We start from the raw sequence: 24,821 nt of genomic DNA on the forward strand, positions 1-24,821 counted from the left end.
GTGCCAACTGGACACTCCAGTCTGCCGGCCCCGCCTGCGTCTACGAAGTGGTGGGACCCTGCGCCGCTTCACAGCCGCGCAGCCCAGCCGCTCCGCAGGGCACAGGCCTCCACGCCCCAGGCGCCTTCGCCGGCTCCGCGCGCCGGGCTGCTCCTCTGGTTTCGCGTGCTGTGGGCGCGCGCCCCGTCGTGCTCCTTGGACTACAAGTCCCAAGAGGACGCGCGCGCCTCCTGGCCGCTGATTGGCTGCGCCTGCGAGTGGCCGCGGGCCACCGGGGCCGGCGCAGTGTGCGCGTGAGCGCGGCGGGCGGTCGGATGGCTGCGCTCGGCTGGGCGGTGCTGCTGCGCGCGGCCGTGGGGCTGCGCTGGCGGCCGGTTTGCGCTGCTGTGGGGCTCCGGGGCTATCGCCCCGCCAGGGGCTACACCGGGGTCCCGGCTCAGGTGAGAACGTCCGGCTTCCGGCAGAGCCGGTACTCAGGACTGGCGGTGGGGCGGGGGGGCCGTGGCCCGCGTCTCCCGCGTCCTCTCCTCCTTGGGAAATGGCCTTGCTGGAACCGCTGGCCTCAAGTGCACTTGGGTCTCGCTCGGTGGCGCAGAGTCCTCGGCGCCCGGGGCTCAGGAAAAGTTGTTTAGCCGGAGGTCGACCAACGCGAACCACGTCACTCCTGAGCTTAGTGGCTCCCGGCAGTCGTCCCTCGACTTCAAAGTTTCCCAGCAGTTTCCTCGTTCCTGTTTTTCCAGTCCGGGTGTGATTGCTGCCCTTACTGGTCGATTTCCGCCGCGAGAACGTTCTGGTTGTGATTTTCAACTGCATTTGAAAGAGATTGGAGGAGCCGCGCGTGAAGGCGCACGGTCCGGAGGGGAATGGGGGTTTCGTGCAGGCTTGTGGCTTTGGCCCCGTGGACGTGGTTTGTAGGGAGCATCAGCCGCTTCCTGCAGGGAGTGGAGGGGAAGTGTGGGGTCCCGGATTGGTGCCAGCTATTGTAGTGCTGTCCAAGTCCCTCAGCAACTTGGGGCGATGCCGGGACCTGGCGTGAGTCGGTCCGACTGCTGGCCCGCGGAGGGCTGTGCCGGCAGCGAAGCGCGGTTAGTCAGCTGTAGACTTGCTCGCTTCCTCTGGGCCATTTTGCCACTTCATTAAAGGAGACTTTCCCTCCTAAATCCAGTTTCTGTATGTAGCAGTAATATTGTACATTTATGGAGCGCTTTTACAGTAATCCTTTTATGTATTTAAAAATTTGTTGTATCTGAAAGGCAGAGAGAGACAGCCGAGGACAGATGATCTTCCATCTCCTAGTTCACTTCCCAGATGCCTGCAACAGCCAGGGCTGAAACAGATGCCAGCCAGGTACGAGCCAGGAACTCAGTCCAGTTCCAGGTCCAGGCAGGGACTCAGCTACTTGATCTGTTATCTGCTTCCTCCCAGGATGCTCATTTAAAAAAAATAATAATAAGGTATTTATTTGAAAGGCAGAGGAGTGGTGGTTAGAGATCCTCCATCTGGTTGGTTCACTCCCCGGATGGCTGTGGTGGCCAGGCCTGGCCCAAGAAGAAGCTAGGAGCTCCACCCTGCTCTCCCATGTGGGTGGGAGGAGCGGAGGTACTTGGACGCTTACATTTCCTTCCCAGGTGTGTTAGCAGGAAGCTGTATGCGAAGTAGAGCAGCTGGGGCTTGAGCCCATGCTCTGATACGGGATGCTGGTGTCACAAGTGACAGCTTAAAATAAATCAATCTTAAAAACAAGGGGGCTAGGGCAGTGCTGTGGTGCAGCGGGTTAACGCCCTGGCCTGAAGTGCCAACAGTTCCAGTCCCGGCTGCTCCACTTCAGATCCAGCTCTCTGCTATGGCTTGCGAAAGCAGTGGAAGATGACCCAAGTCCTTGGCCCCTGCACCCATATGGGAGACCTGGAAGAAGCTCCTGGCTCCTGACTTCAGATCGGCGCAGCTCCAGCCGTTACGGCCAATTGGGAAGTGAACCAGCGGATGGAGGACCTCTTTCTCTCTCTGCCTCAACTCTCTGTGTAACTGACTTTCAAATAAATAAATATTTAAAAAACAAAAAAACAAGTGACAACTTAACATGCTGCGCTACAGTGCTGGCCCCAGGGTGCACATTAACAAGAAGCTGGAATTGAAAGTGGAGCCAGGACTCAAACTCAGGAACTCCAATGTGGGATACATATATGTATGTGTATTTTTTTTTTAATTTTTTAAAAGATTTATTTTTTTTATTTTTATTTTTTGACAGGCAGAGTGGACAGTGAGAGAGAGAGACAGAGAGAAAGGTCTTCCTTTGCCGTTGGTTCACCCTCCAATGGCCGCTGCAGCCGGCGCACCGCGCTGATCCAATGGCAGGAGCCAGGTACTTATCCTGGTCTCCCATGGAGTGCAGGGCCCAAGCACTTGGGCCATCCTCCACTGCACTCCCTGGCCACAGCAGAGAGCTGGCCTGGAAGAAGGGCAACCGGGACAGAATCCAGTGCCCTGACCGGGACTAGAACCTGGTATGCTGGCGCCGCAAGGCGGAGGATTAGCCTAGTGAGCTGCGGCGCCGGCTTGTATGTGTATTTTTAAAATATTTATTTATTTATTTGAAAGGCAAAGTTATAGAGAGACAAAGAGGAAGACGTAGAGAGATTGTCCATCTGCTGGTTCATTCCCCAAGTGGCCCCTATGGCCAGAGCTGGGGCAGATCTGAAGCCAGGAGCCAGGAACTTTTTCCAGGGCCTCCAACACGGGTACAAGGGCTCAAGCTCTTGGGCCCTCTTCCACTGATTTCTCAGGTGCATTAGCAAGGAGCTGAATTGGAAGTGAAACAGCTGGGACTCGAACCAGTGCCAATATAGGATGTCCATATAGACAGCAGCTATACCCGCTAAGCCACAGCACCAGCCCTGCAGATGTCTGCTTAACCCCCTTTGCTACAATGCCAGCCCCTGTGCTGGCTTTAGACTGCTGCTGGCTGGCGCCACGGCTCAATAGACTAATCCTCTGCCTGCAGCGCCAGCACACCGGGTTCTAGTTCCGATTGGGGCGCCGGATTCTGTTACGGTTGCCCCTCTTCCAGGCCAGCTCTCTGCTGTGGCCCGGGAGGGCAGTGGAGCATGGCCCAAGTACTTGGGTCCCTGCACCTGCATGGGAGAGCAGGAGAAGCACCTGGCTCCTGGCCTTGGATCAGCGTGGTGCACTGGCCACAGCGCGCTGGCCGCAGCGGCCATTGTGGGGTGAACCAATGGCAAAGGAAGACCTTTCTCTCTGTCTCTCTCTCTCACTGTCTACTCTGCCTGTCAAAAAAAAAAAAAAAAAAAAAAAAAAGAGAGAGAGAGAGAATTGAATGCTGTTGACACCATTAGATGCCTGTTTGACTTAGGGGAAATTACTTACCTCAGTGATTTCCCAGAGCTTCAGTTTTCCATGTAAGTAGTGGGGAATATTACTACCATGCAGTATTTTTGTGAGAGTAAATAAGGTGATAGAGATAGGGTGTTCCATATAGTGGCCGCCATACAATATGTTCTCTCAAATATGGATGTACTTGTAGGTGGTGGTAAAGTGGATGGTACTTTAATGATTGTTAGTGCTGTGGAAAACATTCTAAACCCTGGGATGGGCATTTAACCTAGTGTTAAAGATGCCTGCATCCTCTATCAGAGTACCTGGGTTTGATACCTGGCTCTGGCTCCTGACTCTGGTTGTGTGCTAATGCAGGATCCTGGGAAGCAGCAGTGATGGCTCACGTAATTGGGTCCCTGCCACCCATGTGGGAGATGTAGATTGAATTCCCAGTTCCTGGCGTTGGCCGGGCTCAGCCATGGCCTTTGGGGGCATTTGGGGAGTGAACCAGCAGACAGGAACTCTGTCCCTCTGCCTCTCATGTAAATATTTTTTTTTTTTTTAATTCTAAACCAATTCTAGGTAGGAAGCAAAACCACTAAGGGCCATATTACTGGTCCCTTTATGTCAGATTAATGTTAAAACCCCACATATTTTATCACTGCCACAAAAAGGAACTTTAATAAGAAGATGTGAGGCCGGCGCCGCGGCTCACTAGGCTAATCCTCCGCCTAGCGGCGCCGGCACACCGGGTTCTAGTCCCGGTCGGGGTGCCGGATTCTGTCCCGGTTGCCCCTCTTCCAGGCCAGCCCTCTGCTGTGGCCAGGGAGTGCAGTGGAGGATGGCCCAGGTGCTTGGGCCCTGCACCCCATGGGAGACCAGGAAAAGCACCTGGCTCCTGGCTCCTGCCATCGGATTAGCGCGGTGCGCCGGCCGCAGCGCGCCAGCCGCGGCGGCCATTGGAGGGTGAACCAACGGCAAAAGGAAGACCTTTCTCTCTGTCTCTCTCTCTCACTGTCCACTCTGCCTGTCATAAAAAAAAAAAAAAAAAAAAAAAAAAAAAAAAAAAAAAAAAAGAAGATGTGGCCTACGACCTAGGGCTAGTTAGAAAGAAGTGATCCAGAAGAGAAGTTAGGATACAGGCACACAAGAGGGTAAAATGAAAAGGCCTACTCCTGCCTCCTTTTCTCTAGGCACTTTCACTTAAAAAGCATGATGGAATGTGTTTTGTGTTTTTTGTTTTTTTTGACAGGCAGAGTGGACAGTGAGAGAGAGAGAGAGAGACAGAAAGGTCTTCCTTTTACTGCTGGTTCACCCTCCAGTGGCTGCTGTGGCCAGTGCACTGCGGCTGGCGTACCGCGCTGATCCGAAGCCAGGAGCCAGGTGATTCTCCTGGTCTCCCATGCGGGTGCAGGGCCCAAGCACTTGGGCCATCCTCCACTGCACTCCAGGGCCACAGCAGAGAGCTGGCCTGGAAGAGGGGCAACTGGGACAGAATCCGGCGCCCCAACCGGGACTAGAACCAGGTGTGCCGGCGCCACAGGCGGAGGATTAGCCTAGTGAGCCGCAGCGCCGGCCTGAAAATAAGTATTTTTTAAAAATTTATTTATTTGAGAAGCAGAGTCAGAGGGAAAGAGAGAGACAGAAGGAGAGATCTTATATCTATTGGTTTACTCCCAAAATGCTCACAACAGCTAGGGCTGGGCAAGGCTGAAGCCAGGAGCCAGGAACCCTGTGTGGGGCTCCCACGTGCGTGAGAGGACCCAGGTACCTAGGCCATCTTCCCCTGCCTGCCAGGGACATTAGCAGGAATCCAGCATGGGATGGGGCCATCCTGAGCAGCGGCTTAACCTGCTGCACCCCAGCGGTTGCCCCTGAAAATCAATATAAGGGTAAAGTGTTACCAGTGGCCATGTAGTTGAAATATGCTTTTGGAGAACAGTTTGTCAGTAGGTATTATATAATTGCAACATTCATCCTCTTTAACTTATTACCCTACTTTTAAGAATGTAGCCTAAGGAAATATCCATAATATGGGAGAAAATCAGGATCATGAAGAGATTCCTTATAGCATTATTTGTCATAACAAAAATGTCCAAAATAACCTAAGTGTCCTAAATAGGGAAACATAGTGAATTACTTGGAACATTATGTAGAAAATGATGTTTTGGAGGTGAGGCTGTGTGTATTGATTTGGATGGCCGATTGATACCAATCAAAAACAGAATGGAAAACCAAGTGCAACATGATTCCATCTGAGAAAGATTTTAAAAAGTATATGCTAAATATATACTATACTCATATCCATGGAACTTTTTGGGAAATATACAAGAGAGGGAATAAGACTAGGTGGAGTGGGGCCGGTGCTGTGACTGAGCAGGTTAAACCACCATGTGCAGTGGTGGGCACCAGTTTGGGTCCCGGCTGCTCTACTTCTGATCCAGCTTCTTGCTAATGGCCTGGGAAAAGCAGCAGAAGATGGCTCCATTTGGGAAGTGAACCAGAGGATTAAAGATGTCTCTATCTCTCCATCTGTCACACCCCCCACCCTTTTTTTTTTTTTTTTAAGATTTATTGAGAGTTACAGAGTGGGGGAAGAGAGCGAGCAATATCTTCCATCCGCGATTCACTCCCCATGTGGCCACAGCAGCTGGGGCTGGGCTTGCTGAAGCCAGGAAACTGGAACTCTGTTGGTTTTCCACATGGGTCCAGGGCTCCAAGCACTCTGGCCATCTTCTGTTGCTTTCCTAGGCACATTAGCAGGGAGCTGGATCAGAGATGGAGCAGCTGGGACTTGAACTACTGCTTATATGAGGTGCCGTTGTCACAGGTGACTGCTTAACTTCTGACATCATGACACCACCTCTGACCCTCTGCCTTTCAATAAATAAATAAATAAACAAATAGATAAATAAATCTTTTTAAAAAGATGGTCATGAAGATTGTTGTAACAAGTCAAAATGTTTATGACATGTCAAATGAAGATACAAAAAAGATACAATATTGCATAAATTACAGTTGTAGCTACAACACAAACAGTAAGATAAAAAAAAGAAGGAAAATATGAATTGAATGTGTTAAAGTTTTGGGATCATATTTGAATTTCTCTATTTTCCTATTTAATTATATTAATTATGCAAAAATAATTTGAACAAAATAGTTACATGCTCGAAAAACAAGAAAGGAACAGTTGTTTGTTACAGGTGGATTTGCCCTTCAGAAATTCCAGGCTGCAGTGGGTGTTCAGCTAGAGTTAAGATGCCTGTGTCCCACATGGAGGTAACTGAGTTTGATTCAGAGCTCCAGCTCCTGATTCCAGCTTCCTGCTACTGCAGGCCCCAAGCCAAAATAGGTAATCAGTCCAGGCCTGCTGTTGTGGGCTTTTGCAGAGTGAACCAGCGGATGGGGCGCTCTTTCTGCCTGTCTGTTTGCCTCTCAAATAAATAAATTCAAAAATAAAAAAATGAAAGAAGAAAAAAAAATCCCATGCATTTTGCTGTTGTTGTTCTCCCTAACAGTTTTTCAAAGGTACTAGGGACTTGAGGATGGTGTTAGCAGGTAAAGCCCCTGCCTGTGACACTAACATCCCATATAGGCGCAGGTTCAAGTTCCAGTTGCTCCGCTTCTGATCCAGCTCCCTGCTAATGTACCTGGGAAAGCAGCAGAGGATGGCCCAAGTGCTTGGACCTCTGCACCCATGTGGGAAACTTGGATGAAGCCCCTGGCTCATGGCTTTGGCCTGGCCCAGCCCTGGTCATTGAGGCCATTTGGGGAGTGAAGCAGCAGGTGGAAGTTCTGTCTCCCTCTCCCTCCCTCCCTCCCTCCCTCCCTCCCTCCCTTCCCTCTCTCCTTCCCTCCCTCTCTGTCTCTCTCTTTGTAATTCTGTCTTTCAAATAAATAAATGAAATCTTTAAAAAATTTTCATTTATTTGAAAGGCAGAGTTACAGTGAGAGAGCGAATGCGAGAGAGAGAGAGAGAGATCTTCCATCCACTGGTTCATTCCCCAAATACCTGCAATGGTCAAGGCTGGGCCAGGCTGAAGCCAGGAGCCAAGAGCTGCATCCAAGTCTCCCAAGTGGGTGGCAGGAGTCCAAGGACTTGGACTGTCTTCAGCTTTTCCAGGCACGTTATTGAGGAGCTGGAAGGGAAATGGGGCAGTCAGGACTGCAATTGGTGCTTATAATGGATGCCAGTGTTGCAGGCGGTGGCTCAGCCCACTGAGCCACAGTGTCGGCTCCCTGAGGATGATGTTGAACCTCTCCCTGTGCTGGTCCTTTCTTTTTTCTTTCCCTGTCAACCTCCTGCCCCCTGAAGTGTAATTCTCTTCTCCTGCCCCCTGCAGAGCCCGCCCACATTTGGGTTCCTGTTGGACATTGATGGAGTGCTGGTGCGAGGCCACCGTGTGATCCCTGCTGCTCTGGAAGCCTTCCACACGCTCTGCAGCCCGCAGGGACAGTTGCGAGTGCCTGTGGTTTTTGTCACAAACGCTGGGAACATCCTGCAACATGGCAAAGCCCAGGAGCTGTCAGCCCTGCTGGGATGCAAGGTGAGGAGGCGTCCTGTGGCGTGGTTCCTAAAGAAAGCCCTGCTCCTGTCCGTGCCCCTTTCCCTGGACACATGGCCTGCTCTTCGTAAGCCTGATGTCATGGCCAGTTGAGTCAGTGGAAATCTTTGAACCCTGCAGGAGAAGTAACTTGAAAGTTCAAGTCTGCCTCATGAGTAGGACCCCATAATTAGGGTCTTTTTTTTTCCTTTATATTCACTCATACAGTCGTGTGTCATTTGATGACAGGGTTATGTACTGACAGATAGATCGTCAGGCAGCTTGTCATTGTATGAACATCTTAGAGTATGCTTACACAAACTAGGATGGCTGTGATGTCACTTGGTGCCAAAGGTTATGGTTCCACCATCGCATGCGTGGTCTGTTGGTGCCTGAACGGCCCTCATGCAGCGCATGCATGTGGACAAGTGGCCACAACATCCTGTCCGTGTATTTGGTAGTTTTAGTTAACTGTCTTTGTGACCATCTCGTTTCTTCTGGGAATCAGGGGCTCTTTTGTGGATTGCTAGCCCCTGGAAAGCAAGGGACCCATTTGTCTAGAACTCTGCTTACCAGGTAGGAAACTGAAGTAATAGCCCTGTTTTGTTTTTGTTTTTTGTGTGTTTTTTTTTTTAAAGTTCCTTAAAACATTATTTTTCATTTTATTTGAAAGGCAGAGAGACAGAGATTTTCCATCTGCTGATTCACTCCCCTAATGCCTGCAACAGCCAGGGCTAGGCCAGGCCAAAGCTAGGAGCCCAGATCTCAGCCCAAGTCTCTCATGTGGGTGGCAGGGGCCCAAGTACTTGAGGCTTCACCTATTTCCTGGAGTGTGTGTGCATTTTTAGGAAGCTGGATTGGAAGGGGAGGGGCTGGCACTCGAACCAGGCACTCTGCTGTGGGATGTAGTGTCTGAGGGACATTTTTTTTTTTTAAGTGGAAAGCAAAATAGCAAGGTTTATTAGTGTAGGGACATCACTAAGAATGGATGGGCACCTCTCCAGACAGGACCTGAGAGAGAGTGCCCAGTTGCTCAGATGGAGGAGAGCGAGGTTACATGGTTGGATGGAGAGAATACACCTGAGCAGGCCAGGCAGGTGGCTCAGCAGAGGGGCGGAGGGCTGAGCGCCTCAAGGGACATCTTAACCATTGTACCAGGTGCTCGCCCCAGCCCTTGTTCTCACAAACAGGATGTGTGCGCCTCTATGAGGGAGCTGTGTCCTCCCAAAGCAGTCCCTCTTCACCCAGCTGCAGCTCCATCCTGCGTCCCAGCACTGGCACGTTCTTGTTCAGGGTGAAAAGAGCTCTTTGGAACCACTGAGTAAATCAACTGCCTGTCTGGGGCATGTGGCTTGGGGCCCAATGCAGAGGGTAAAGGAATAAAATGGCGTCCCAGCTGGGTGTCCAGAGAGGGCTTCCAAGACCTTCTGAGTGAGGGCTGCACTGCTGGGGTTGATAGAAATGTTGAAAAGCTAAGTCTTTTTAGTAGAGTTGAAAGCAAAAAGGCAAAGGCAGATTTCTATGAAAGTGACGGAGAACATGCAGAGCCTAGAGTTTCCAACTCTGGGGTTGAGAACTCCAGAAGGGGACATTGGCCGAGCCCCACAGGGTTGGTGGGTACTCAGAACTTACCTTGGGTAGTGTTTCTGTTTTCCCACTTTGGGAAGCAAGAACCAAATCGGACAGGTTCACCTCACACCTGCGTGGATAAGCTTTGGCGGTGGCGAGTGGTTTGCTGCCTCGGGTGAAAGAACCTTTATTTATCTCACCCTGCATGTACCTCTGCTCGCCTCTCCCTGCAGGTGGATCCAGACCAAGTCATTCTCTCCCACAGCCCCATGAAGCTCTTCACCCAGTACCACGACAAGCGGATGCTGGTGTCTGGGCAGGGACCACTGGTGGAAAATGCCCGAGCGTATCCTTTTGGTCTTCGGGCTCTGGCTGAAGAGGACGGGGCGGGACTGGGCCTGCCTTCCTTGACTGGGTGGAGACGGTAGTGAGGATGTTGGGACACAGAGTGCCGGGGTACCTGGGCTGTGTGGTGCGCCCTCAGGAGGGCTTTCCAGGAGCCAGCCACTTGCCTTGCCTCAATCTCCTGGAGAGCTTAGAACAGAGATTCCTGAGTCTAACACCTGGAGACTCTTGACTTCATCAGGTCTGGGGGAAACTCCGGAATCTGTTCATAAAACAGCCAGGTTCTAGAACTCATTCTGTAACTAGGTTTGGGGATCGCTGCTCTGTCCCTCATCCTTGCAGTGCTCAGCTGCTTCACCAAACTGGTCCTTCTGCTGCTGGGAGTGGGCTGGGGGTGCACACTCAGGAAGCAGTTCGGGTCTTGCAGGCAAGCAGCTGAGAACTCCCTGGGGGCTGTGCTCTGTGCTTCTGGGAGCAGGGGCCAGGACAAGGGAGTAGGGACTGTGACTTATGAAGGGGTTCCTGCTTGAGGGGGCAGGTAACACCCCCATGAGCAGTAAAGGAATTCTGCAATGGTCTAATGGAAGTCACAGGTGGTGAGGGTGTATCCCTGGGGCAGGAACTCTGACTCTGCAGCCCCCTGAGGGACTTAGGAGGGTGGGGAATAAAAGATGGAGAGGTGTGGTATGGGGTGGGGTGCATCTGCAGTGAACTCCGGGAGTGTGGGCTTCTCTGAGCAGCAGGGAGGCCTTACAGGCTGCCCTGGTGGTGGAATCATCATGTTGAGAGGAATTTGCTGAAGGAGTCCATCCTTCTGGGTTTTAGCTCCATCCTAAGCTCCCAGTGACTCTGCTGGACTCATGTTCTGAAGGCAGCATTCAAAGGCAGTGTTGCAAGCCCCTGGAGCACTGAGATGGACAGGTGTTTGCACCCCAGTACCCAGAGGCTGCTGCTGGCTGCCTTGGAACTGCTGTCTCTTCTCTGTGCCGTCTTGGCCAGTTGCCTGCATTGTAAGATCCACCTCCTTCTTGCTGGGCTCCTGCCAGACCCTGTTGCCTGCACTGACCCGATGCACTCAGGAAGGCCTCCTCCCTCAGAACCGCCTGGCGTTGCTTCCCTTACCTTGCTGCAGACTGGGCTTCCGGAACGTGGTCACTGTAGATGAGCTGCGGATGGCCTTCCCCGTACTTGACATGGTGGACCTTGAGCGGCGGCCGAAGACCACGGTGAGGAGTACACGTCAGGCCCTGCCGCCCTCTGCGTTGCTCCCAGGGTCTCCATGTTCTGTTCTGTCCTACTCCCTGCGCTGGCTCCACTTGCTGACTCGCTGCCCCTCCTGCTGTATTTTGTCCCTGCCTCAGCGGCATTGTCCTCTGGGAAAGGCTCCCCTGGCCAGTGGTCTTCCCTGGCTGTGTGAGAGTAACCCAGGGGGGGCATCATTTGGCACTACAGTTAAGATGCCTCCTGGGACGCCTGCATCCCATGTTAGAGTGCCTGGGTCTGAGTCCTGGCTCCACTTCTGTTCCAGCTTCCTGCTATTGCTCACCATGGGAGACAGCAGTGATGGCTCAAGTAGTTGGTTTGTTGCCACCCACCTAGGAGAGATGAATTGAGTTCTGTGCTCCTGGCTCTGGCCTAGCCTAGCTTTTGTGGGCATTTGGGTATGAACCAGTGAGTAAGATGGAAGATCTTTGTTCATTTGTTTCTATCTCTTTCAAATAAAATAAAAATAACTAACTAAACAAAAATGAGCCAGAGAGGCAACTGGTCCCATCTGTTCCTTTCTGCAGTGTTTACACATAGCTGGAGGCCCCTTTCACAGCCCCAGCGGCCTCTCCAGCTGGTAGCTGCGCTTTTTACCACCTCACTTGCCCAGTGTTGATTGGGAGAATCAGCCTTTGTTAAATTAGCCACCATTCCTCCTTTATCCTGAAGCATGGGGCATGAAGTTGCCCTTGTTAGAAGCAACGTGCTTCTAACCAGCACTTCTGTGTACCTGCCCTTGGACTTTTTGTGCTCATATTCAAATCACTGGCTTGGTTTTCATTCATTTCAATCATCCTTTTTTTTTTTTTTTTAATGTTTATTTTTTATTTGAAAGGCAGAGTTACAGAGAGAGAGAGAGATCTTCCATCTACTGGTTCACTCCCCAAATTTCCTCAATAGCCAGGGCTTTGCCAGGCCAAAGCCAGGAACCAGGACCTTCTTCCTAGTCTTCCACATGGGTACTTGGGCCTTGTGCCGCTGCTTTTCCCAGGTGCACTAGCAGGGAGTTGGATTGGAAATGGAATAGCTGGGACTTCAACCATTGTCTATGGAATGCTGGCACCATAGGCGATGGCTTTACCCATTAAGCCTCAGTGCCAGCCCCACTGGCTTGTCTTACCTATTCTAAATAGCAGTTCCAGGGCCTCAGTGTTCCTCAAGAGTGTGACTGCCCATTTTTTAAAAATTAATTATTTTCTTTCTATTTTAAAGGTAGAAACAGAGAGAGACAGACAGAAAGAGATCCTCCATCCACTGGTTCACTCCTCAGATGCCCCCACCAACCAGGGCTAGGCTAGGCCAGGTCTCCCAAATGAGTGCAGGAGGAGAGGGGGCTCCAAGATGGTGGAATAGGGAGAGATCTTACTGATGGTCCAGGAAAAGATAGTTTAATAAAAGTGGAGATAGTGTAGTCTCAGGGAAGAGTTAGGGGGAAAGCGGCAGAGGAAACTCTTCCGTAATTAGAGGGACACAGTGGGCCTACGTGGAGAGCACGGTCGCCCACGACTTGGGATCCCAGTTGCTGAGAGCCTCCACACCAGCACTGGAAAGAGAGGTGAGACGAAACCACAGTAGCCCAAGACACTGGCAGAAAAGCGTCAGGAAGAACCTAGAGGGAACGAGGCTTGAAGCCCCTGTGGGAAAGTACACCAGCCTAACTAGAGGAGAGAAAAAATAAGAGGGACGGTACGGACGTGATTCTCTCTCTCCACTCAACAAAGGTGTACGAGCCGATAGAGTAGGCACCATTTTGGACGTACGTAACAGCTGCACCAGCTCGGGGCTGTGCCCGGCAATCAGCCAAGCAGAAAAACCTGACTCTGGTGGGGAGTAATAACAGGAGACTAAGACCTAGTCAATGTGTGGAGCTTATGAACTGGGACTGAGGAAAAAAAAAATGAGGGTGTGTGGGAGAACTCATGGTGTGGTTGAGACATGAGTAGTCTTTTTTTTTTTTTTTTTTGTAATTTTTTGACAGGCAGAGTGGATAGTGAGACAAAGAGAGAGAGAGAGAAAGGTCTTCCTTTTTGCCGTTGGTTCACCCTCCAATGGCCGCCGTGGCCGGCACGCTGCGGCCAGTGCACCACGCTGATCCGACGGCAGGAGCCAGGTGCTTCTCCTGGTCTCCCATGGGGTGCAGGGCCCAAGCACTTGGGCCATCCTCCACTGCACTCCCTGGCCACAGCAGAGAGCTGGCCTGGAAGAGGGGCAACCGGGACAGAATCCGGCACCCCAACCGGGACTAGAACCCGGTGTGCCGGTGCCGCTAGGCGAAGGCAGAGGATTAGGAGTAGTCTTGTTGGGAAACGCCACAAACTCAGTCGGCCTTGGCTACCCGGTGAGAGAAACTGCAGGGGAATCTGGCTCAGGCAGCCCTGGCTACCTGGTGAGAGACATTGCAGAGGAATCGGAGCTTCCACTGAGGACTGCACAGATCCTTTGTGTGGTCCTTGGACAGAGCAGACGAATATTACACCCACTGGGGCTGGCACTCAGGTACTGATTGCCATTGAGAAGAGCTCAGCTGAGGGGAATTACTTCCCTTCTGATTAAAAAAAGAGAGATTTACCATGCCAAACCTGGGTGTGTCACTTTAGACACACCCTTAACCCTGAAGAACTGAACCGAGCTCTGTGGCCACACCCACCACAAGCCTTTAGAGATTCACTGAAAGCAAACAGTCCACTCATCTAGAGTCATAGTATAACGAGAAAAGCCGCCACAGCAGGAAAAAAATAAAAAAGAAGAAGAAACCAAAGAATATCTCCACAAATGCCGAACAACAAGCGTAACAACCAAATGAGTGCAGGAACCCAAGTACTTGAGCCATCATCTGCTGCCTCCCAGTGTATGCATTTGCAGAAAGCAGACCCAAGACTTGAGTCCAGGCACTCTGATATGGGACGTGGGTATCTCAAGTGGCATCTTAACCACTGTACCAAATGCCCACTCCAGCTGCCTGTCTGTTCAGGTGCCCTCGGCTGACTCCTTCCTCGTGGGTGTGTCACATGGCCTATGTTTTCAGTCAGACCACCCTCAACACTGGATGAAATGCATTGAAAGCACTTAGCTTATTATTTTTTTTTTTTTAATTTCCATAGCTCAGTTCCTTTTTCCTCCAGAATTCTCAGTTTGGATGGAGTACTTCTTGTCCTGTGAGAGCTTTCTCCTTGTACTAGAATGTCAAAGAACAGATCTCATAGTCTGTTCTGACTAGCATAGCCCTAGTCTCATGGCTGGTGAGAGGCAGGACGAAGGCTGCAGTGACCAGGGCAGCGGTGGGCCCCAAGAGGCTGGCTAAGTGAAGGCCCTGCCTCCTGCAGGGACATCGGGACAGGGGGTGCATCAGGCCCTGATGGCCCCCTTTTCTCTGTAGGCCCAGCTTCAACCTTAGCTCCCTGGTGCTGGCACACTCTTGCTTGGCCCGCGTCTTGCATCTGTCTGGGTAGAGAAGGACAGCCCTTCCTCCACTCACCTTCATGTGTGGTATCCTGCACCTGCCGTGTGGCCAGCCTGCTTGTGAACTTTTCCCCTTTCTTTGTGCATCTCTTGTTTGATCCTATCCAGCTTGCCCTGGGCTTGGGTTAGACCATGGGGCTGGTTTCTGCTTTGTGTGCAATGTGCCCCAAACCCCTGGAGTGCAGCTGTTGGGTAGGGAAGGTGGCTGCTGTCCTGATGGCCTCTTTTTTGTGTCTTGGCAGCCCCTGCTGAGGAATGACTTCCCAGCCATTGAAGGTAAAGGAGGCCCTTTCCTGGTTGGGGCAAGGGGGCAGTGGGCATCAGGGCACTGGGTTTTGGCCCTGAATCTGCCACTCATTACCTCTGAGACATTTGCTGTGAATTGTCCTTCTTTGTGATGTTCACCTTATTCCAGAAAAATCATAAGCTTGGGGAACTTCAGGTGGAAAAGTACCTACAGGTAGCCTGTTCCAGTGTTTCTCAGCTCTATTCAACCAAATCTCCTCTGTGTAACAAAGATACTGTAATATTCCCTTCACTACCCTGAAATGAAGTTCATAGATAATATAACTTTCCTGTACACATACATGACAAATGAGTTAACTCAGTATAAAGCCAGTATACTGGAGGAAATAAAAAGGAAAACTTATAGTCAGATTGTGATACATTTCAATATGTAATAATTAGCTAGGAAGCAAAATGATTGCACTGAAAATGACATCACTGTGACTGTTGCAGCAACAGCTGCACATTGATACAAGCGTCTCTAGTGGTGCTCGGATGTGTCATGGGTGACTCAGAAATTAGGCAGTGGTGCAACTAGTGAACTGATTTTCCAAAATAGAGAAAAACTCGGAAAATTAAATATATATTTGAAAGGCAGAGAACAGAGAAAGAGGGAGAGAGATGTCTTCTGTCTGCTGGTTCACTCCCCAGAACACTTGAACAGCCAGCCAGGGCTGGGCCAGGAAGAAGCCAGGAGCCCAGAATTTCATCCAGGTCTCTCATGTAATAACAGCGCCTAAGTGCTTGGGCCGTCTTCCGCTGGTTTCCCAGGCGCATGAGCAGGGAGCTGGATGGGAAGTAGAACAGCCAGTACTCAAACTGGTGCTCTGATATGGGACTCGAATGTCACAAGTAGGGTCTTGACCAGCTGCTGTGCCACACCAACCCTATTCTTGGTGAATTTTAAGAAAACAAATTATAATCTTTTCTTGACTTACATGATAATTGTATTTTTGGAAAGATCAGTATTTATTGGGGCCAGCACCGCGGTGTGGTAGCTGAAACCATGGCCTGCAATGCCAGCACCCCTTATGGGCATCGGTTCCAGTCCTGGCTGCTCTACTTCCCATCCAGCTCCCCGCTCATGCGCCTGGGAAGGCAGTGGAAGACGGCCCAAGTCCTTGGCCTCCTGCACCCATGTGGGAGACCTAGAAGAGGCTCCTGGCTCTTGGCTTTGGATTGGCGCAGCTCCAGCCATTGTGGCCATCTGGGAAGTGAACCAGTGGATGGAAGACTCTTTCTGCCTCTGCCTGTCTGTAACTCTGCCTTTCAAATAAATAAATAAATCTTTTTTTTTTTAAATCAGTATTTATCCAAACTATACCCAAAAAACCCCACATGTAAAATGGAATTGGCTCAAGTAATTACGTAAACAGGCTATTCCCCTATATGTATATCGAGGGGATATTCCTATGTTATTGAGATGTGGGACTGTCATTGAGTCCGCTGAACATTTGGTACCCTGGCCCCCTCCCATAGCCCTCACTGCTAGTTGTGTGGTGACAATTAAGGGCCATCCCACCATGTCTAAAACACCTCCTGGATGCAGGCCTGCTCTGCTGAGAGCCACTGGTTTGGGAGCTAATGTTGGCGACTTCCATTTGTCAAGTCTTGCCATATACCAGTGTTAGGTTTAGTGTTTGTTGTATCCCATCTTCACCATCACAATGGCAGCGTAGTGGGCTTGGAGAAGGTAAGATAGATAGATCATTGGCAGTGCCAGGGTTGCAATTCAGGGCTCTTATCATGTCATTCCCAGGCTCCCTCTCTGGCCATTAGGTTTTACTGGCCACTGGGGCACAGAGAGAATGATTTGGGGAAAGGGAGGCCATGCTGAAGACAAACAGAGCTAGGTGTAGTAGGCAGAGGCAGGAGGAAGCAGGCTGAGACCTGTTGCTGTTCTTGTGTGTTTTTTTGTTTTTTTTTTTTTTTTTTTACATATTTGCAAGTCAGAGTTACAAACACACACACACATGCACACAGAAAGAGAGAGATCTGTTGGTTCACTTCCCAGATGGCCACAATGGCCAGCACTGGACCAAGCCAAAGCCAGGAGCCAGGAACTCCATCCAGGTCTCCCACATGGGTGGTAGGGGCCAAACATTTGTGCCACCTTCTGCTTCTTTACCCAGGCCATTAGCAGGGAGCTGGATCAGGGGTGGAGCAGCTGGGACTCAAACCAGCACCCATATGGGGTACAGGCATCACTGGCTGCAGTATTACCTGCTAGGCCACAACACCAGCCCCTGCTGCTGTTCTTTTACCCTGTTCTGAGAAGTGCTGGTGCTCACGTGTCCCATGGGAGCCCTTAGGAAGCTGCTTCCTGGGCCCTGGGCTTTGTTCACCCGGGGCAGATGGGTGAGTGGCTGTGCCCAGGCTGGCACAGGGAGCCATACCTTGCCCTGGTGGGCTTACTTTGTGTGGGTAGCACCTGCTGGCCTGAGGACTGCCTGCCTGCCCCCTCAAAGGCAGGCTGCACACCCTGCACCCTCATCCCCGTGCCTCTGCTCTTCAAAGGGGTGCTTCTCCTTGGGGAGCCAGTGCGCTGGGAGACGAGCCTGCAGCTGATCATGGATGTCCTCCTCAGCAACGGGAACCCCGGGACTGGCCTGGCCACGGCCCCCTACCCCCACCTCCCCGTCCTGGCCAGCAACATGGACCTCCTCTGGATGGCGGAAGCCAGGATGCCTAGGTGAGGAGCCAGTCTCGGCCTTGGCCATGGAGGCTTGCTTCTAGCTGTTGCCTGAGCAGTCCTGCAGGTGCTTTCCCACCCCCATTCTGACGAAGCCCACCTGGGGAGGCCCTGGGTGCCTCAGATTTGTTTCTTTATTTTAAAGAGTGAGGAAGAGGAGAGGCAGAGAGATCCATCTGCTGGTTCACTCCCCCAGTGCCTGCAACAGCTGGGGCTGGGCCAGGCCGAAGCCAGGTGCTAGGAACTCCATCCAGGTCTTCCACATGGATGGCAGGGGCCCAAGTACTTAAGCTATCATCTGCTGCCTCGCAGGGTATGTGTTAGCGGGAAGCTGGATCTGAAGCAGGGCGGCCAGGACTTAAATTAGGCACTCTCTGTGCCACAATGCCCAGCCCTTTCTGGTCGGCGTCATTTACTTGTTTATTTATTGGAAAGGCCAAGACACAGAGGTGTACAGAGGTCTCTGGTCTGCTGTGTCCATAATAGCTGGGACTTTAATCTAGGTTTCCCACTTGGGTGGCAGGGACCCAGGTACTTGAGCCATCCTCACTGCCTTCCGGGGTCTGCATTGGCGGGAAGCTGGAGTGAAGGGTGGAGTGAGGACTTGAAACCAGGCACTCTAATGTGGCATGTAGGTCTCCCAAGTGACGTCTTAACTGTTGGCCAAATGCCTGCCCTGTGGTCACTTTTAAAGTGCATTCCTGTAGGTTTGGTGTTTTCCCCAAAGTATTATTCCTGGAGTTAGGATGTGCTGACCCTAGGTGAGGCAGGATTTGGGTATGCAACTGTGAACTGAGTATCCAGGGGCACATTTCAGTTTGTAAACCAGATTTGAGATAAACTTTTCACTTAAAAAATTAAAAACGAAATTCTTTATGTAAGTAAAATGATTCTGAAACTGGACTAAAAGACATTACCAGTTAGGATCTGGGTTAGCAGCAAGGGTTGAAATGCCCAAACAAGGGGCTGGTGGTGTGGCGCAGCAGGTTAAAGCCCTGGCCTGAAGTGCCGGCATCCCATATGGGCGCTGGTTCGAGTCCCAGCTGCTCCTCTTCTGATCCAGCTCTCTGTTATGGCCTGGGATAGCAGTAGAAGATGGCCCAAGTCCTTGGGCCCCTGCACCCGTGTGGGAGACCCAGAAGAAGCTCCTGGCTCCTGGCTCCTGGCTCCTGGCTCCTGGCTCCTGGCTTTGGATCGGCGCAGCTCCAACCGTTGCGGCCATCTGGGGAGTGAACCAGCAGTTGGAAGACCTTTCTCTCTGTCTCTACCCCTCTCTGTGTAACTCTGTCTTTCAAGTAAATAAATTTTTAAAAACGATGCCCAAGCAGAAGTGTCCTAGAGGGGCAGTGTTTGGCATGGCAGTTGGGACACCTGCATCCTGTATTGTAGTGCCTCCATGCAGATGTTGGTTCCCAATTCCAGCATCCTGCTAACGCGCATTCTGGGAGGCAGCAGGTGATGGCTCAAGTAGTCAGGTCCCTGCCACCCACGTGAGGGAGCTGGACTGAGTACCTAGCTCTGCCTTCAGCCTGGCCCAGCCCTGTCTGTTGTAGGCATTTGCAGAGTTCATCAACAGATGGAAGATCTCTGTCTTTCTGTCTCTTTGCCTTTCAGATAAATAACTTTTTAAAGGTGTCTTAAATAAGATGGAGGGTTTTCAGGTAAAGAATTCTGAGGCTGGCAGTCCAGACCTTGGATGCGGGCTCCGTCTCATTAGAGATGCAGTCGCCTCTGTCTTCCTTCTGTGAGATCCCTAGCCCTTCACTGCATAACTCAGGACGGCTTCATGCTGCTGTCACGACAGCCTTCCAGGTGACAGGAAGGCTTCGGGGAGGACGGAGCAGCATCTGCTCCCCAGCTCCAAGGCTAACAACTGACAGTGTAGCCCAGCTCTTGACTCTCCACTGTCGGGTTGTAGGTGAGTCACTTGGCTGCTCCTGGTTGCAGGGACAGGTGCTCTTTTTTAAAAATTTTTTAAAAAGATTTATTTATTTATTTGAAAGGCAGAGTTGCAGAGAAGCAGAGAGAGAGAGAGAGAGTGAGGGGAAGGTCTTCCATCCACTGGTTCACTCCCCACATGGCCACAACTGCTGGAGCTGGGCCCATCAGGAGCCAGTAGCTTCTTCCAGGACTCCCATGCAGGTGCAGGGGCCCAAGGACTTGGACCATCTCCTACCGCTTTTCCAGGCCATAGCAGAGAGCTGGATCAGAAGTGGAGCAGCCAGGACTAGAACTGGCGCCCGTATGGCTGCCGGCACTGCAGGCGGTGGCTTTACCCACTGTGCCATAGCCCCAGCCCCCCCCCCCCGGTGCTCTTTTATACCTCCTGGCAGTACTCACACTGGCTCTAACAAAGATGACGAGGAGGGCAGCTAGTGGTCTTCGCGAACCTAAAGCAGGTTTTAGCTCGGCCTTCTAGAGCCAGACCGCCTGGGCTCTCATCCGAGCTCTACCACATTGGGCAAATTACTTAATCTTGCTGTGCCTCAGCTTCTTCATTTGCAAAATCGGGGTGACAGTTTCTATCGCATAGGGTTTCTCTGGGGGTTAAATGGGATACATGGTGTCCAGTGCTAGCACAGAGCTCCGTAAGAAGGGGTTTCACTTTGATCCATCACCACCGGGGTCCTGGAGCAAAAGGCTGGTATACGTAGGTGGTGCTTAGAGAACACAGGTGGCCTGGGGGAGCCAGGAGGTGGGCACTGAGGTGCTGTGCTCTCTGGCAGGTTTGGCCACGGCACCTTCCTGCTGTGCCTGGAAGCCATTTACCAGAAGGTGACTGGCAGAGAGCTGAGATACGAGGGCCTGATGGGCAAACCCAGCATCCTCACCTACCAGTACGCGGAGGAGCTGATCAGGCAGCAGGCGGTGCGGCGGGGCTGGGCTGCCCCCATCCGGAAGCTCTATGCTGTAGGGTGAGCCTCGCTCTGACTCCTTCACCCCCCACCCTTCCGCTCCCCGGCCTCCCCAGCTTCTCTCCTCCCCTTCTTTCCCTGTATCTGAGTCACACACCTCCAAAGTGTTCTCTGCTGCCTTTGCCTTTGCCACTGAACTTAGTTTTTCTCCTCTTTCCTTTGCCGGTGTGGCTGTGCCGCCAGTGACAACCCTATGTCTGATGTCTACGGTGCCAACCTGTTTCACCAGTACCTGCAGAGAGCGAAGCGTGGTGGGGCAGAGGCGCAAGGGGCCGGCGGCCTGCGGAAGCAGCAGCCCTCAGCCACCCAGAGCTGCACCTCCATCCTAGTGTGCACCGGCGTGTACAGTCCCGGGGACGCAGCATCCACAGGGCCGGGCCCGGGAGGCGGCGAGCCCCCTTTCCACGGGCACCGTGACTTCGGCTTCAGTCCCAGCCTGATGGAGGCCTCCCATACTGTGAAGGATGTGAACGAGGCTGTGCAGCTCGTCCTGCGCGAGGAGGGCTGGGCTGTGTAGTGAGGGCGGCATGTTGGGCGTGGGGGCTGCAGGTGGGTCCTGACTCCTGGGCGTCTGATCCGGCCTGCTTCCTGCCCTCTGTCCCCAAGCGAGGTCTCAGTGGGCACTTGAAGACAATGGCTTTCTCCTGCTGGGCGGCAGCCACAGAAATGAACCCGGGGCCTCTCGCGTGGCCCCTCGGGCCTTTCTGGGCGTGTGGCCCCGCAGGCTGACCTCAGGCCAGTCCGTGGATGTCGGTGCCTCGGTTGCCTCCTTTCAGTAGGGGCTTTTGAAGAAAGGGAGGCCGTGTGGGGTGGCGTGGACGGCTCTGTAGCGCCTCTGCCCTCCTTGACAGCCGCCACGCGGCAGCACGGTGTGCCGCTCGGCCTCACGCCGCTCTCCACTCTGTCAGTTCAGTGCCACGGACTCTGAGCTGACTTTTAAATTAAAACAATCACAGTGAGTATTCAGTGTGCTGTGTCTTGGGAAGCTGGCTGGACTGAGGGCCCCGTGCGGAACAGGTCCTCGTCTGTGCTGCTGTGACAGAACGCCTGTTGCAGAGAAGCAGTGCATTACAGTCCTGCACGCGGGGAATCCTGAGCGCCCGGCATCTGTGAGGGCCTCTGGAGTCAGCAATGAGAGGGCCCACCTCGCTTCTCCAGCGACCCCGCTGTGCAGTCCTGCGGTGGGCAGCAGCGCCTCCTGTGCGCAGACCGAAGCTGGGAGCGCTGCTTCCCCACGGCAGCTCTGCCTTCACCACGCACCCAGCTGAAGGCACTTCCCGACCTGCCGCGTCCCCTTCTGTCTCACACCTGGATCACACTTTAGCCTCCTGGCTCACTCCCACTAGTCTCCGCACCCTCCCATAAAATCACCCAGATTATGAATTTGATCAGTTCTCTGCTCAAACCCCCTCCATGATTTCCCATCTCATCAGAGTAGAAGCGCACCACAGCGCCTTGCTGCAGCACGATGCCTCCACCCCCTGCACGGCTGCCTCCTCGGACCCCCACCTGCTGTTCCCCTGTCAGCTGTCGCCCTCTCCTGCTGCACTGGCTCCCTTGCAGCTCTGCCACGCACACTCTTGCCCCACAGCCTCAGCTGGCAGTTCCTGCTTTCTGCCAGGATCCACACGGCGTAATCCATCTCCTTTATTTTTTCATCCTACTTTTACTTTTTTTTTTTTTTTTTTTTTTTTATCAAAAAGCAGAGAAAGAGATAGAGGCAGACAGGCCAGGCTGAAGCCCGGAGCCAGGAACTCTGTCCAGGTCTTGGGCAGGAGGGACCCAAGCCTTTGTGCCATCACCTGGCTGCCTCGTGGGGTGCACATTAGGAAGCTGGAATCAGAAGTGGAGCCAGGACTCAACCCAGACACTTTAATACAGAATGCAGGTGTCCTGAGGGGCATCTTAACTGCTGCACCGCACACCCACTCCCCTCATCATTTTTTTTAATAAAGATTTATTTATTGGGGCCAGCACTGTGATACAGCGGGTTAAGCTGCCACCTGCAGTGCTGGCATCGCATATGGGCATCAGTTTGAGCCCCAGCTGTTCCACTTCCTATCCAGCTCCCGGCTAATGCACCTGGGAAATCAGCAGAGGATGGCTCAAGTCCTTGGGCCCCTGCACCCGTATGGGAGACTCAGAAGAAGCTCCTGGCTCCTGGCTTTAGATTGGCCCAGCCCCAGCTATTGCAGCCATTTGGAGAATGACCCAGCAGATGGAAAATCTGTCTTCTTCTCTAACTCTGCCTTTCAAATTTTTTTTTAACACATTTATTTATTTTAAAGTTAGAGTTACCCAGAGAAAGGAAGAGAGGCACACAGAACGAGAGAGAGCTAGCTTCCATCCACTGGTTCACTCCCCAAATAACCACTAGGGCTGGGCCAGGCCAAAGCCAGGAGTCAAAAGCTTCTTCCAGAACTCCCATGTGGGTGTTGGGTCCCAAGCACTTGGACCATTGCTTTCCCAGGTGCATTCGCAGGGAGCTGGATTGGAAGAGGAACATCTGAGTTTTGAACCCAAATGGGATGCTGGCATCTCAGGCAGCAATAAAGATTTTATTTAAAAGGCAGAGTTGCAGAGAAGAGAGACAGATCTTCCATCTGTTGGTTCATTACCCACTTGGCTGCAATGGCCAGGGCTTTGTGAGGCCAAAGGGAGGAGCTAGAAACTCCATCTAGGTCTTGCACATGGGTGCAGGGGCCCACGCACTTGGACTATCTGTTGCTGCTTTCCCAGGAGCATTAGCAGGGAGCTGTATTGGAAGTGGAGTGGTCAGGACTTGAGCCCGGTACCCATATGGGATACTGACATTACAGCTTAACCTGCTATACTACAATGCCACCTCACCCCAGTACTTAAAAGGTCTGGTAGATTTGTCACCTCAGGGACTTTCTCGATGTCTGTAAGACCTTGGGGCAGGGTTAAGTTCCAGTTCCACTTCCCATCCAGATTCCTGCTAGTGCACATCCTGGGAAGACATCAGAGGATGGCTCAGGTACTTGGGTCCCTGTCACCCACATTGGAGGCCTAGGTTGAGTTTCAGGCTGCTGGCTTCAGTCTTGCAATGCCCTGGGGGATTTGGGAAGTGAGCCAGTGAATGGAAGATCTCTGCCTTTCAAGTAAAAGAATTTTTAAAGAATAACACTCTTTATTCCCCTTACCTGCTTAATTTTTCATTGTACTCATCATCCCTTGACACATGTATAGTGTATTTGCTAATTTTTCAAAGATTGGAAATGCAGGCAGAGACAGAGGAAGAGAGCTTCCACCTGCTGATTCACTTTGCAAATGCCTACAACAGCCAGGATCCAGGAACTCCGTTCAGGTCCTCCACCTGGGCGGCGGGAGCCCAAGTACTTGGGCCATCCTCTGCTGCCTCACAGTGTGTCAGCAGGAAGCTGGGTAGCGTGGATCAGCAGGGACTGAAACCAGGCACATCCCAAGTGCTGGCGTAATTTACTGTGCCACAACATCTACCCCTGTGTTTGTTTACTCTATGTCTTCTTCTAAAATAAAAGCTCCATGGACTTTGTATTTTTTTCTTTTTTAAAATTAATGAATTCACTGGAGAGAGAGAGGGAGCCCTCATCTGCTAGTTCACTTCCTGAATGCCCATAGTGGCCAGGGCTGGCCTGGAGCCAAAGCCTGGAACTAGGAACACGATCTAAGTTCCTCACGTGGAAGGCAGGAGCCTCATCACCTGAACAATTACCACTGCCTTCGAACCTCAGCACTGGGGGGAACAGGAACCAGGAGCTGGGTGCTGAACCCAGATGCAGGCATCTTAGCCACAGGCCCAGTGCCTACCCCACTTCCATAGGGGCTCGCTCTTTCCTCCCCACCTGCATGTCTGCCTTGGCAGGATTCGGAAGGTGCATAGAGCCCATGTCCCCTGCAGACCTGGAAGCCCTCCAGTGGGTCCTTAAATGCCTTCCTTGTTCTGCCTTGGAGATTATGGCAAAAGTAAAAAAAGAAAAAATCCTGTAGGCCTGGGAATCAAATAGCAGCTCTGCCACTGGGGAGCTCTCTGGCCTTGGGCCATTTTCTTCACTTCTCCAAGCTCCCATTTTCTTATCTGTGAAATTGGCATTGGTGATACCTATTTTATAGGATTATATGAGAAGTAAGTGAGCTATTTCAAGTGCAGTGCTGTATCATTTAGGATTATGCGCAGCTGCTGCTAGCAGAAATCTCACTACAGTGCCCTAAGTACGAGGCTATTTTTCTAAGCTGGAGGAAGTTTGAGACTAGGAGGTCTGCTTTGGAATGGCCTCGAGGATGTGGGCTTGCCCGCCATCCTTAGTGCTGTATGTTTTGTCCAGGAGGGCATGGCCCAGTTTTATTTTCAAGCTTCATCCACCTTTCAAAGAGGAAGGAGGAAGGGCGAAGAGCACCTTGATTCCCTCCCAA

General features: G+C 52.0%; 1 protein-coding gene across 2 annotated transcripts; it reads left to right on the forward strand.

Annotated features, from left to right (window-relative positions):
- The first annotated feature begins 280 nt into the window (after positions 1–280).
- HDHD5 (haloacid dehalogenase like hydrolase domain containing 5) lies at positions 281–23,943 on the forward strand. Of its 2 annotated transcripts, XM_002712788.5 has the most exons (8): positions 282–440; positions 7,677–7,880; positions 9,680–9,792; positions 10,924–11,017; positions 14,759–14,792; positions 17,319–17,493; positions 20,220–20,408; positions 20,592–23,943. In XM_002712788.5, the coding sequence occupies exons 1-8, from the start codon at positions 315–317 to the stop codon at positions 20,923–20,925; spliced, it is 1,269 nt and encodes a 422-aa protein (XP_002712834.1). In that variant the 5' UTR covers positions 282–314; the 3' UTR covers positions 20,926–23,943. The 2 variants fall into 2 exon arrangements, with proteins under 2 accessions (XP_069905326.1, XP_002712834.1); XM_070049225.1 differs by lacking the exon at positions 20,220–20,408 and having other exon boundaries at positions 281–440.
- Positions 23,944–24,821: the final 878 nt, after the last annotated feature.

This window comes from Oryctolagus cuniculus, chromosome 9, assembly GCF_964237555.1.
Source record: "Oryctolagus cuniculus chromosome 9, mOryCun1.1, whole genome shotgun sequence".
NCBI lineage: Eukaryota > Metazoa > Chordata > Mammalia > Lagomorpha > Leporidae > Oryctolagus > Oryctolagus cuniculus.

What these genes read in the sequence shown, in the direction of transcription:
- HDHD5 (XM_002712788.5), top strand. Translation starts at nt 315, where the DNA reads ATGGCTGCGCTCGGCTGGGCGGTGCTGCTGCGCGCGGCCGTGGGGCTG. An exon ending in CAGCCCTGCTGGGATGCAAG is followed by an intron (nt 7,881 to 9,679) that starts GTGAGGAGGCGT and finishes CTCTCCCTGCAG; the next exon opens with GTGGATCCAGACCAAGTCAT. An exon ending in AGCGGCGGCCGAAGACCACG is followed by an intron (nt 11,018 to 14,758) that starts GTGAGGAGTACA and finishes GTGTCTTGGCAG; the next exon opens with CCCCTGCTGAGGAATGACTT.